At 48.1% G+C, this 13,418-nt stretch overlaps 1 protein-coding gene across 1 annotated transcript in view; it reads right to left on the bottom strand.

The window, feature by feature from the left end:
- The window catches only part of fam120c (family with sequence similarity 120 member C), a 30,572-nt gene that overhangs the window by 6,819 nt on the left and 10,335 nt on the right, over positions 1 to 13,418 (bottom strand). The window contains exons 3-16 of the mRNA XM_072448902.1: positions 12,401 to 12,483; positions 11,823 to 11,951; positions 8,956 to 9,058; positions 8,619 to 8,689; positions 7,457 to 7,713; positions 6,277 to 6,430; positions 5,937 to 6,020; positions 5,648 to 5,819; positions 5,331 to 5,580; positions 5,083 to 5,197; positions 4,348 to 4,557; positions 3,496 to 3,715; positions 2,172 to 2,307; positions 129 to 192 (exon numbers count right to left, since the gene is read on the bottom strand). Coding sequence (XP_072305003.1) covers positions 129 to 192; positions 2,172 to 2,307; positions 3,496 to 3,715; positions 4,348 to 4,557; positions 5,083 to 5,197; positions 5,331 to 5,580; positions 5,648 to 5,819; positions 5,937 to 6,020; positions 6,277 to 6,430; positions 7,457 to 7,713; positions 8,619 to 8,689; positions 8,956 to 9,058; positions 11,823 to 11,951; positions 12,401 to 12,483 — 2,048 coding nt within the window. The remainder of the gene's footprint in view (positions 1 to 128; positions 193 to 2,171; positions 2,308 to 3,495; positions 3,716 to 4,347; positions 4,558 to 5,082; positions 5,198 to 5,330; positions 5,581 to 5,647; positions 5,820 to 5,936; positions 6,021 to 6,276; positions 6,431 to 7,456; positions 7,714 to 8,618; positions 8,690 to 8,955; positions 9,059 to 11,822; positions 11,952 to 12,400; positions 12,484 to 13,418) is intronic.

The raw sequence follows: 13,418 nt of genomic DNA, 5'->3' as shown, positions 1-13,418 counted from the left end.
AGGGGGGGAAAGAAGGGGAGAAAAGGAGAGGGATGGGAGGGGGGAGAGATGGGGGGAGAAAGAAGCATGAGAGAGGTGAGAAAAGAATGATCACATGACATTAGCGCTGAGGGGCCCATGAACTGTACCTGGGGTCTGTTGGCAGTGGCCTTCTTTCCGCCTCTCATTTTAGCTGGAATTTCTTTGCCTCTTCTGTTTGAAACAGATTTCCATCACAATAATAAGTAACAACAAGAACTGTAAACATTCATTTAAAGGACACATTATTCTGTATTATTAGGCCCGAGCGCCACAAGCTGGCGAGAGGCCTATTAGTTCTGTAAGGTTGTGCGAAGCACGGCTGCGAAAGTGCTTTATAAGTGCATATAAAGCACTTGTTTGCGCTAAGTAGCTCACGAATACGTTCCCCATCTCTTGCATGTTCCGTTCATATAAACATGTAATGCAAAAAAAATAACATTATTACTGTATAGAGGGCCAAAAACACAAAGTGGGCGGAGCCCACTCAAAATTAACGAAGTACCCTTCAGTGACCAGGGACCCACACCATGAGGTAGGAAAGTGCGAGCGCTTTCCGAAAATGTATAGTTTATGATATTTGAAAAATGGGAAACAATGTTTTCGCATCGGAATATTCTTCTTCTTCTCGGGACCAACCCCCCTATTCTTCACCCAGTGAACATTGACGAAAAGTCACAAAAATTTCCACACCTCTAAAAATTGTGTCTCTCTACATTGTGGCTATCTCCCTTTTCTAAAATTAAAAAAATAGCGCGTCAGCGCCCTCAAATGTACCAAAAATGCATAGGAAATGACCCAAAAAAAATCTGATCGTAGAATAGGGAAATTTGGCGCAGAGGTAGATGGTGTCAAGAGAAAAAATATTATTACGGCAACGCCGTCCGCCCAACCAAATGTCGGCCATATTGGTTCAAAAATGGCTAAGCATGACTCTGGAGTTTTTCCAAACGTCGTACTTTTACGAACTCCTCCCAGGGCGTTGGCGCTAAAAAGCTGAAATTTGGTGAAAATGCTACTGAGGAGTGGGACATCAAAAGTTATTCAAATTACATTGATACCTGTCACGGTCTCTGAGCGGCGAAGCCGCAAACTGTAGCTAGAATTTCAGAAATCTCCCAAATTTTAAATTTGCTGCCGTTTGCGCAGATAAAGTCCGAATTGCGTCAAATTAGAATCAGTTGTTAAACTCTCTGCCCTAGACCTACTTGAAGTTAAATAAATTAATTTGGCGCCACAGCGGCCCCTACAGATTTTATATGGAGGTTAAATGTTTGGTTTTGCGAAATTTGACTCAAAACTCAATTTTGGCATCCCCATCAAAAAAGTCAATGAGACCCATGTCATAATTGTTACGGCTTTGCCAACAATGACTGAAACTTCCCATGTTATTCCAATGGGGAAATTGCCAGAACATGCTTATACTTTCACAAACTCCAAGGGCGTTAGCCCTAATAACCTGAAATTTGGTGAGACTCATCTTCAGGGGTAAAGGTTATGCACATTTTTATTCAAAGAGTCACGGTCTCTGTGCGGCGAAGCCACACATTTTGCCAAGAATTCAAAATAAAATTGCATTTTGAATGGTAAAACAAAGGGTGGAAGATGTGACAGCATCACAGATTCAGCAGTAGATGTAATAAAAGGACAATTGGGCCGCGTTGGCGCCCCCTCCTCTTGCGGCGTGGCGAGAGCCGATCATTGCCGCTTGCGGCTATATTTTGTATTGTTATTGACCTTTGAACTTGCCCTTTCCCTTTGGTGCCTCAGGTTTAAGAACTTAAATAATGTTTGTACTGAATAGCATGTTTCCTCAGGATTTGTGTTAGTGCTCCATCTACTGGCAGCAGAGGGAATTTTAAAAAAGCTAGCTTGACCCCACATTCTAATGTAAACACACAGTTGTAATGACGTGATTTAAGTCAAAAATGCTCAGAACGTGTGTGATCATTAAAAACAGGAAACCTCCAGATCTCCAACTCTGACAAAAGAAATTTGAAACGGACAGTTTTCTGAGGCTCAAGGGGAAGAGGACTTACCAAATAAGCATAAAGCTTGAAACAACTCCAGCTATGGTCTTGATAAACAATATTAAACAGTTATAAAGTCTCCTGAGCACGATGCGCTCTGGTTAGGTGTTTGTAGTGACTCACCCTCTCCCGGCTCCCACAGACACCACCTGCATGTTGAAGCCTCCACGGCCACGCACCGGCTTGTTCCCTGCCCACTGCCCCACCACCATCCCAGCGATCTCCAACTTACCCCCCTGAGGCGGGATGGACTGGAGACCTGCGAATGAAGAACCTAGAGTGAGACACAGGAACCTAGAGTGAGACACAGGAACCTAAAGTGAGCCACAGGAACCTAGAGTGAGCCACGGAAACCAACAGTGAGCCGCGGGAGGACTAGAGCGAGCAACAGGAGCCGCAGCACTAGAGTGAGCCACAGAAGCACTAGAGCGAGCCACAGGAGCCACGGGAGCACTAGAGCAAGCCACAGGAGCACTAGAGCAAGCCACAGGAGCCGCAGGAACACTAGAGCGAGCCACGGGGCATAGATGAGCCACAGGAGCACTAGAGCGAGCCACGGGAACCTAGAGTGAGCCTAGAGTGAGTCACAGGAACCTAGAGTGAAACACAGAAACCTAGAGTGAGCCACGGGAGCACTAGTGTGAGCCACTGGAGCCACAGCACTAGAGTGAGCCACAGAAGCACTAGAGCAAGCCACGGGAGCACTAGAGCAAGCCACAGGAGCCGCAGGAGCACTAGAGCGAGCCACGGGAGCACTAGAGCGAGCCGCGGGAGCACTAGAGCGAGCCGCGGGAGCACTAGAGCAAACCGCGGGAGCACTAGAGCAAGCCACAGGAGCCGCAGGAGCACTAGAGCGAGCCACGGGAGCACTAGAGCAAGTCGCAGGAGCCGCAGGAGCACTAGAGCGAGCCACAGGAGCACTAGAGCGAGCCACAGGAGCACTAGAGCGAGCCACGGGAGCACTAGAGTGAGCTGCAGGAGCCGCAGGAGCACTAGAGCGAGCTGCAGGAGTCGCAGGAGCACTAGAGCGAGCCACGGGAGCACAAGAGCGAGCCACGGGAGCACTAGAGCGAGCCACGGGAGCACTAGAGCGAGTCGCAGGAGCTGCAGGAGCACTAGAGCGAGCCGCAGGAGCACTAGAGCCAGCCACAGGAGCCACGGGAGCACTAGAGCGAGCTGCAGGAGCCGCAGGAGCACTAGAGCGAGCTGCAGGAGCCGCAGGAGCACAAGAGCGAGCCACGGGAGCACAAGAGCGAGCCACGGGAGCACTAGAGCGAGCCACAGGAGCCACGGGAGCACTAGAACGAGCCACGGGAGCACTAGAGTGAGCCACAGGAGCACTAGAGCGAGCCACGTGAGCATCGACGTTTCTGTTCATCCAAAAATGTTTCTTAAGTGAGCTAAGTTATGACTGCTGAATTACAAGTTTATACTGCAGTGAGAGTACCTGGGAAGGCTCTGGGTCTGTGCTGGGCCGGGTGGTGGTGCGGGTGCATGCCCATGGGCCGGGGCGGGTACATGGGGGGGAGGGGGTAGAAGGGCGGCACCATGGAGGGTGGCAGGAAGGCGGGTGGAGGCATAGGTGGTGGAGGAGGAGGCGGGCGCGACAGGTTTATGCCCTCCAGGATCGCCTGACGCATCTTCTCCACTTTAGACACGAGCTCCTCCTGAAAACACATCAGTTACTGCAAAAGAATACACGCAGTAAACAAGTTACTGTAGAAGAATACACGCAGTACACGCGTTACTGCAGAAGAATACACGCAGTACACGCGTTACTGCAGAATACACGCAGTACACGCGTTACTGCAAAAGAATACACACAGTACACGCGTTACTGCAAAAGAATACACACAGTACACGCGTTACTGCAAAAAAAACACGCAGTACACGTGTTATTGCAAAAGAATACACGCAGTACACGTGTCATTGCAAAAGAATACACGCAGTACACGTGTCACTGCAAAAGAATACACGCAGTACACGAGTTACTGCAAAAGAATACACGCAGTACGCGTGTTACTGCAAAAGAATACACGCAGTAACAAAGCAACTACAGGTGGGAAAACAAGAGCTGTCTATCAACTCCTAAAAATTATGATTAATCACGATTTTCCAAATTATTCATCATGGTTAATCACATTGTGCGCTTATTTTAATATTGTAAGTAACAAATATGTCTATATGTATCATCATAACGTAACATCATTTTAAGTATTTTTACAAAACATTTTTCTTATAAATAATAAGTATGTAGTAGTTTAGTGAGATTGTGTGAGATGAGAGAGAGAACATGCACCTGTCCTTCACACATGTCCAGCAGGGCGGCGCGGTCTCTCGACGCTCGGGAAAGTTTGCTCTGGAACAATTTTCCATCAAAGAAGCCCCAGGGGCAGCAGTGTTCCCACGGCAACGGCTGACCACACACGTCATTGATGAAAAGCGCCGTGTCAACGCCCGCCATGAAGAGCGAGGCGAGCTGAACGCCCCGCGCATCCACCTTCTCCACCTGCAGAAACACAAAGAACAACTGTGAGGAACCTTCTCCACCTGCAGAAACACAAAGAACTGTGAAGAACCTTCTCCACCTGCAGAAACACAAAGAACAACTGTGAGGAACCTTCTCCACCTGCAGAAACACAAAGAATAACTGAAGAACCTTCTCCACCTGCAGAAACACAAAGAACAACTGTGAGGAACCTTCTCCACCTGCAGAAACACACAGAACAACTGTGAGGAACCTTCTTCACCTGCAGAAACACAAAGAACTGTGAGGAACCTTCTTCACCTGCAGAAACAACTATGAGGAACCTTCTCCACCTGCAGAAACAACTGTGAGGAACCTTCTCCACCTGCAGAAACACAAACTGTGAGGAACCTTCTCCACCTGCAGAAACACAAACTGAGGAACTTTCCCCTCCTGCAGAAACACAAAGAATAACTGTGAGGAACCTTTTCCACCTGCAGAAACGCAAACTGTGATGAACCTTCTCCACCTGCAGAAACACAGTGAGGAACCTTCTTCCGTGGTTACCTTGAGCTCCTGCAGCTGGTCGGGCTCATAGAGCTGACTGGAAACGGCCTGAGCCAAAAAGGCATCGAGTTCATGTCTCTGAAGGATCCTTCCTCCGGGCCACTGCATCATGTACCTGTGAAGATAAAGAACATCATGTGTTTAGGCTCCACTGCAGCAGGTTCCTGCACAGTCCAAGTCTACTCCATCTTCAGAGTGTGGGGGGCACTTTACGCCTGTGTTTCTGTGACCCTTGACCCCTGCCGTACCTGAGCACGCAGCACATGAGCAGCAGATGCTGTGGCACCTGTGCTGGGTTGAGGAGGGTGGGGCAGTCGGAGCGCAGACAGGCTAAAAAGGCCCTGGTTCTCCTGGAGCGGTCCTCAGAGGCTCGTCCCAGCCACAGCCGCCTCAGGTTGGGACAGGTCCACTCGCGGAAACACAGCGCCGGGACCAGCTCTGGAGTCAGCGCCGATTTAGCTTTGCCACAACTCCACTCTTTCACGATCACCGGAGGAACTGCGAGGCGATGGGTGTCATTACGTAACCGTGAGAAGTAAGTCCTGCAGAACCCGGTAGACCTTACCCTCTAGAGGAGCCCTCTTGCGCAGCGCGAGCCTCTCCAGGCGGCGGTGTGTTTCGGCTAAACTGAACAAGACGCCGTAAGCGTACTGGCGAGCGGCGCGGAACAGCAGCGAGGCGGGAGGCAGCTCGGCGTTACACTCGTCCTCGATGCACACCGGCATCTTCATCTCGCCCTGAGCACACACAAGGCTGACGTCATGTTCTGAGCAGAGGTTTGAAGCCTTTACAGAACGTCAGTGCAGAAGGCCTGCACAGGGTAAATGATAGGAGTGTTTTCATGGCGACTGTACCTTGGTGAGAATGTGGTAGATCTGTGGATACATGAGTCCTCTCCGGTGTCTGTGCTCTGCCACCCGGAGAACCTCAGCACTGACCTGGAACAGAAGCGCCTTTAGATTGTGTTTGCCTGAATAACCCCACACTGACAGTAGTGTGGCTATGCGATTGTGTGGTTGTGCGGCCGTGTGGTTGTGCGTGTGGATGTATGGTTGTGTGTTTGTGTGGCTGTGCAGTTGTGTGGCTGTGCGGTTGTATGGCTGTGCGGTTGTATGGCTGTATGGTTGTGCGGTTGTATGGATGTGCGGTTGTATGGCTGTATGGTTGTATAGTTGTATGGTTGTGCGGTTGTACCTGAGGCAGAGGCGGCGTGGTGATGTCCATGTGGCTGCGCGTGGCCATAGAAAGCAGAGAAGGGATGTTGGAGCTGCCGTTCCCCGAGGAGGCGTCCCCAGAGCTGAGCTTTGCAGAAGGCTCCTCCCATCGAGAAGATTTGTCCGTTAAATGGCTGGAAAGAAGTTAAATCCAGTAAATCTGACAATCAAACCCTGTGTGCAACACGAGCCAATCACAGTCAGGTCTGTGTGAGGTGAGCACACCTCATATGTGATATTAATTGTTATTTTCACACTTGCAACCGCATTTCATACTCCAGTGCGCCTTATGTTTTTTTCTTCTCTATCATGCATTTTTTGGCTGGTGTGATTTAGTCCGGAAAATACGGTGCACAGAACCTGCGCGTAACTGTGGTTGCTCTAGTGCAGGGGTGTCCAAACTTTTTTCACCAAGGGTCGCATTTTGAAACTTAAACGGGACAAAGGGCCACAAACAACTTGACAATGTCGAATTTGTGAATCATTCGGAATTTTGCATTTGGCGTAATTGCGATGAGCCTCCACACCTTTAATTAGACCTGGAATATTAATATCAGGTTGGTATAACATCAATATGCCTGAATTTTCACAATTTCACAGTAAAAAGTACTAGTTTTGTTGTTTGGGCCGACATAGCAGGAAGCTGGAGGGCCGACAAAAATTGGTCTGAGGGCCGCATTTGGCCCCCGGGCCCTAGTTTGGACATGCCGGCTCTAGTGCAATTACGACAGCCATTAACTCTGCGTTTGTGTTCTTATTTTGCATTGTTGTTGTGTTCTTACTTTGCATTGTTGTTGTTGTTTTTTTTTACTTTGCATTGTTGTTGTGTTTTTACTTTGCATTGTTGTTTTCTTTTTACTTTACATTGTTGTTGTGTTCTAACTTTGCATTGTTGGCATTGTTGTGTTCTTATTTTGCGTTGTTGTGTTCTTACTTTGCGTTGTTGTGTTTGCATTGTTGTTGTGTTCTTACTTTGCATTGTTGTTGTGTCCTTACTTTTCATTGTTGTTGTTGTGTTCTTACTTTGCATTGTTGTTGTTGTGTCCTTACTTTGCATTGTTGTTGTTGTGTCCTTACTTTGCATTGTTGTTGTTGTCTTGTATTCTTACTTTGCGTTGACGTTGTTGTGTTCTTACTTTGCGTTGTCGTTGTATTCTTACTTTGCGTTGTTGTCGTTGGGCTCGTCTCCGTCGGACGAAGACGAGGGTGAAGGGGAGGGGCCAGACTGTGGTCCTGCATGGTGATTGGGTAATCGACTCCCGGCCTGAGTGGAATCGTATGGAGCCGACCAATCGGTGAAGCCCAACTTGTTTAACAAAGAATCATTACAGTCTGGGGGCGGGGCCTGGAACAGAGGAGCGCCGGAGCCGAAAGGAGAGTTCTGAAACGGAGGCTTCAGCCCCGGAGCCTGAGGAAACTGAGGGGGGGAAGAGGAGGGGGAGAAAGAGGTGAGAGGGGGAGAAAGAGGTGAGAGGGGGAGAGGGGGAGAAAAAGGTGAGAGGGGGAAGAAAGAGGTGAGAGGGGGAGAGGGGGAGAAAAAGGTGAGAGGGGGAAGAAAGAGGTGAGAGGGGGAGAAAGAGGAGAGAGGGGGAGAAAGAGGATAGAGGGTGAGAAAGGTGAGGGGGGAGAAAGAGGTGAGAGGGGAAGATGGGGAGAAAGAGGTTAGGGGGGAGAGGAGAAATAGGTGAGAGGGGGAGAAAGAGGTGAGAGGGGGAGAAAGAGGTGAGAGGGGGAGAAAAAGGTGAGAGGGGGAAGAAAGAGGTGAGAGGGGGAGAAAAAGGAGAGAGGGGGAGAAAGAGGATAGAGGGTGAGAAAGGTGAGGGGGGAGAAAGAGGTGAGAGGGGAAGATGGGGAGAAAGAGGTGAGGGGGAGAGGAGAAACAGGTGAGAGGGGGAGAAAGAGGTGAGAGGGGGAGAAAGAGGTGAGGGGGGGAGAAAGAGGTGAGGGGGGAGAGATGAGGGGGGAGAGAGGTGAGGGGGGAGAGAGAGGTGAGAGGGGGAGAAAGAGGTGAGAAAGAGGTGAGAGGGTGAGAAAGAGGTGAGAGGGTGAGAAAGAGGTGAGGGGTGAGAAAGAGGTGAGAGGTGAGAAAGAGGTGAGAAAGAGGTGAGAGGGAGAAAGAGGTGAGAGGGAGAAAGAGGTGAGAGGTGAGAAAGAGGTGAGGGGGGGAAAGGGGGAGAAAGAGGTGAGGGGGGAGAAAGAGGTGAGAGGGAGAAAGAGGTGAGAAAGAGGGAGAGGAAGAAGAAGAGTGAGGTCAGAAATGAAGGTTTAAATGAATTATATTATTTGTGCTGCTGTAGCTGTGTTTCTTTCCAGACTAAATACCTGGTTCTTCCCGGGCTGCGGGGGTCCCATGTGTCCTGGTGGTCCAAATGGAGGAGGTCCAAAACCTGGTACTGAAGATAAAGACTTACACTCAGTTTATCCAGGGTAAGACTTTATTATTATATTGACTTACGGTTCAATTAGGGATGAACAACACAATTTTGGGTTCAATATTTTACCTACATCAGAGGAACGTCTGATATATTTGTGTTGTGTTTTAAAGGCGTTATTTGAGAGATGATGGAAATGACACACTTCCTCACAGGGTTCATGCAGCTCTGATACTACAGTCACAGGTGCATTTGACCCTGGGCGTGGCAGAGGCGGGGTTACTCACAGACAAAGGCGGAGGGGCCCAGGTTCTGAGAGCGCGGCTTGGAGGCAGCGGAGAAATACTCAACGGCTTTTTTGAAACGTTCGATCTTGTCCTCCATTCGAGACTAGAAACAAACACAGACAAACGATCAATGACCCTCAGCACACGCGTGTGCAGGAGATGATGGAGGACATACTCAGAGGTTCAACTCTACTGAGTCCAAAAGAAATCCGGAAATATAATTGTATGCTTTTTAAATAATGTATATGTATTTTATTGCAGCAAATATGAGAAAATCAGCGTTAATATTTGGTACAGAAGCCTTTGTTTACAGTGACAGAGGTCAAAGTCTGAGGTGAGATCTCCGTGGAGCTCCAGTCTGAGGTGAGATCTCCGTGAAGCTCCAGTCTGAGGTGAGATCTCCGTGAAGCTCCAGTCTGAGGTGAGATCTCCGTGGAGCTCCAGTCTGAGGTGAGATCTTCGTGGAGCTCCAGTCTCAGGTGAGATCTCCGTGGAGCTCCAGTCTGAGGTGAGATCTTCATGGAGACTGAGGTGAGGTCTTCACGGAGCTCCAGTCTGAGGTGAGATCTTCACGGAGCTCCAGTCCGAGGTGAGATCTTCACGGAGCTCCAGTTTGAGGTGAGATCTTCACGGAGCTCCAGTCTGAGGTGAGATCTTCATGGAGTTCCAGTCTGAGGTGAGGTCTTCATGGAGCTCCAGTCTGAGGTGAGATCTTCATGGAGCTCCAGTCTGAGGTGAGGTCTTCATGGAGCTCCAGTCTGAGGTGAGATCTTCGTGGAGCCCCAGTCTGAGGTGAGGTCTTCATGGAGCTCCAGTCTGAGGTGAGATCTTCGTGGAGCCCCAGTCTGAGGTGAGATCTTCGTGGAGCCCCAGTCTGAGGTGAGATCTCCGTGGAGCTCCAGTCTGAGGTGAGATCTCCGTGGAGCTCCAGTCTGAGGTGAGATCTTCATGGAGCCTGAGGTGAGATCTTCATGGAGCTCCAGTTTGAGGTGAGATCTTCATGGAGCTCCAGTCTGAGGTGAGATCTTCATGGAGCTCCAGTTTGAGGTGAGATCTTCATGGAGCTCCAGTCTGAGGTGAGATCTTCATGGAGCTCCAGTCTGAGGTGAGGTCTTCATGGAGCTAAAGTCTGAGGTGAGGTCTTCATGGAGCTCCAGTCTGAGTGAGAGTGACCTCATCTTTAGCCCCTTCCATGTTCTAACAATCGCTCCAACAGTTGATCTTTCTTCACAAGCTGCTCAATCGCCTGTAGCGCTTTCCAGCCTTGTGGAGGTCTACAGTTCAGTCTCTGGGGTCTTCTGACCGCTCTTTGGTCTTGTCCATGGCAGTGGACGGAGTCTGTCTGATTGTGGGCTGGACAGGGGTCTTTATGCAGCTAATGAGCTCAAACAGGAGCTGCTCTTTTAGATTAATAAGGGATCATCTCAAAATGGGTTGAAGCTGAAAAGACTTAAAATTTTTCGTCTTGGGAGGGGGCGTAAACAACGCGTAAAATTTTATGTGAAGCCAGTCTTAAGTCTTTTGAGGGGGGAGGGGGTCCAGAGAGAGACGAAAAATATAAAGTCTTTTCAGCTTCAACCCATTTTGAGAAGATCCCTAAGTGGAGCAGAGATGGACTGTCTAAAGGCAGACTAACAGCTCTGAGAGACAAATGTTCAGATACTTATTTGCAGCAATAACAAACAAATTAATTATTTAAAAATCATAGATTTCCAGATCGTTTTACTCTCACAGTGGAAACGCACCTACAATGACCATAACTCCATAACCTCTAAGAGGGAGAACGTGCAAAATCACTGGGTGTCTTTCCTCAATGTACATGAAGTGCAGAGTTAACGCGGCTTATATTGAATAGTTACACTTCACTCGATCTGAGATAAGACCAAGTTCAGATGAAGGTTCTGACTTTGCTTTTCTGTCTCAAGGTAAAACAACTGCAGCTTTACATAAGGGTTCCTTTAGGAATTCTTACAAAACTTCATGTTTGGACAAAAATATTTATCAGTTAAAAGGTTGAATGGACAATTTTCTCTCATTTCCTCGTGGCGTGGACTGCCGATAAGTCGTGTCATGTATCAATCAAAAACGCACCTGCCGCTCACCTGCACCGGCTCGTCCCCAAGTTTCCGCGTGTCTAAGCGCATTGATCTATCATAATATAGTTCCCTCAGTGTACGGGACAAAATGAAGACAAAGACAGTTCGAGTTGACTCAGAAGAAGACGGAAATCTACGGGAGACGAGATGTAATCCGTCGCGCTAATAAACAAACGCACGTGTGTGTTATATCAGTCCGCACGGGGGAGTGCGCATGCGCACTTCCGCATGCCGAAAAATCATCCATTGCGCCTTCAATTGATAATGTGAAAAGGATAATTGTGAATTTTTAAGGCAAATAAGTGATTTCAATTATAGCATTCAGAAGGTTAAGTGAGTTACCTGATCATTTATATCAGACTGAGACAATCAAAGCAATGTAAGGTTTCTATCGCAATATAAGATTTATATAAGGCTGAGCAAAATAATATGTCTGTTTGCCGTAACCCGACCGACCCAGTTTGAAACTAGCCGACTGAAAAAAAAAATCAGCTTTTTGTTGAAAAAACGTCAAAATCTTTTATTTTTCAATTATTTCGCCGACTCACCAACCGGTCTTTCCTAAACCGCATTTATTTATTTATATTATATTTATTTATATTATATATATATATATATATATATACATATATACACATATACAACACTTTGAAATGATTGACATGTAACGGAATGAAAAGCTTGTTAAACACAAAGAACATGTGTCGTCGTCGTCTTCTCCTGCAGAATGTTTCATGAACCTGGTCACAGACAGAGTACCTGAGAGAGTACCTGAGCCTGTTTAAAGACGTCTTTGGCGATGGCGTCCAGGTGTCCCAGGTCTTTGATGGACGAGACGTACTCCGACACGGCTTTGATCACCACCTCACACGGAGGGAGCACCAACTGATGTGCACGGACCTGGAGCACGACACACGCTTAGAGAGAGCACCACAAATGCTGATTGCACCACGCACGCTTAGAGAGAGCACCACGCACGCTGCTGAGAGCACCGCACACCCTTAGAGAGCACTACTATTCCCACTGTCCTGGTTCACAGTCAGTGCGATGACCAAATGGCCATTAGCCTCCACTAAGCTAATGCTAGCATTGTTATTATTAAATATGTTTGTGCTAAAATGACTCAAATGAGCCTCATTTCAAACCTAAGTTTTTTCTGAAACTTTTGAGAATAAACCAACGTTCGGACTCTTTAAGAAGCTGAGAGTTAATTTGCAGCATCGACCTCCAGTGTAGACACCGGGTCATCACAGAATGTTAAATTTGACCTATGTTCTACAGGTGGCGCCGCTGAGAGTATATTTTCTGATCAGGCTGAGGGTAAAATAAACACATATAAAAAGCTTTACCTTGAGAGAAGCGAGCGGGTGTTCTGGTCCCAGGAGGCTCCAGTGGAAGGCAGCCAGGTCCTCATCAGGCAGAATGTGATTTCCTGAAGAACAAACCATGAATTCAGTTATGATTCATGAAGCACGTTTCAGACGATCAGGAGAAGTCGCTACATGAAAGATCTCAAACGATCCCGCGTAACTCGCTACATGAAAGATCTCAAACGATCCTGTGTAACTCGCTACATGACATTAATCCTCAAATATGTACCTTTGTTCTGATAAAACATGGTAAATCTCAAAACTTTAGCCAGGTTCATTCTGATCAAACTAAAAACAACGACCTGCAGGGGGCGCGTGTGTGACCTGCAGGAGGCGCGTGTGTGACCTGCAGGGGGCGCGTGTGTGACCTGCAGGGGGCGCGTGTGTGACCTGCAGGGGGTGCGTGTGTGACCTGCAGGGGGCGCGTGTGTGACCTGCAGGCATGGATCTATTATAATATCTGGATAGGGTATGGCAGTCGCAGACTCCTCCAGTGGCCACTCCATTGGTACTGCAGCCAAAGAAATCGTGTGTCCAGAAAGCTTTTTTCCCTAGAGCGCAATGTAACGAAAAACTGCTCGTGTTCGGCTGAAAGAGCACCTAGAGCTTCAGAAAAGTCTGATATAGCGGCAATTCTTACCTATTTATGGGTCATAGACTTTTTCTAATTTTAAGATTCTTCAGTTGTCTTTAAAACGCATTTTAAGCTGGTAGCTTCGGCTACGCTCTAGCGCGCCGCTCTAGCCCGGCTCGTGACTGTCTAGACCAATCAGAGCGCGTGTAGGTGAAGTGAACGGGCCGAGATGCCGTGGGTGAGCCCAGATGCCACGACAGAGCTACAGGCGTAAAACTATGATCCATGAGTTTAATAACTGAACAAATCATGGAACTAATGACCACCACGGATCTGAGGGTCGTGGATCTACTGCTCAGAAGCAATGTCTTGAAATTGTTATGCCTGAAAAACTAAATAACGTAATAAATGCTGTGGAAATGG

Source organism: Eucyclogobius newberryi, unplaced genomic scaffold (assembly GCF_026437365.1).
Source record: "Eucyclogobius newberryi isolate DKJ021-1_F unplaced genomic scaffold, fEucNew1.0.hap1 SCAF_17, whole genome shotgun sequence".
Taxonomy (NCBI): domain Eukaryota; kingdom Metazoa; phylum Chordata; class Actinopteri; order Gobiiformes; family Gobiidae; genus Eucyclogobius; species Eucyclogobius newberryi.
The sequence above is the reverse complement of the archived record's forward strand: the minus strand, read 5'-3'. Positions and strand labels throughout refer to the sequence as shown.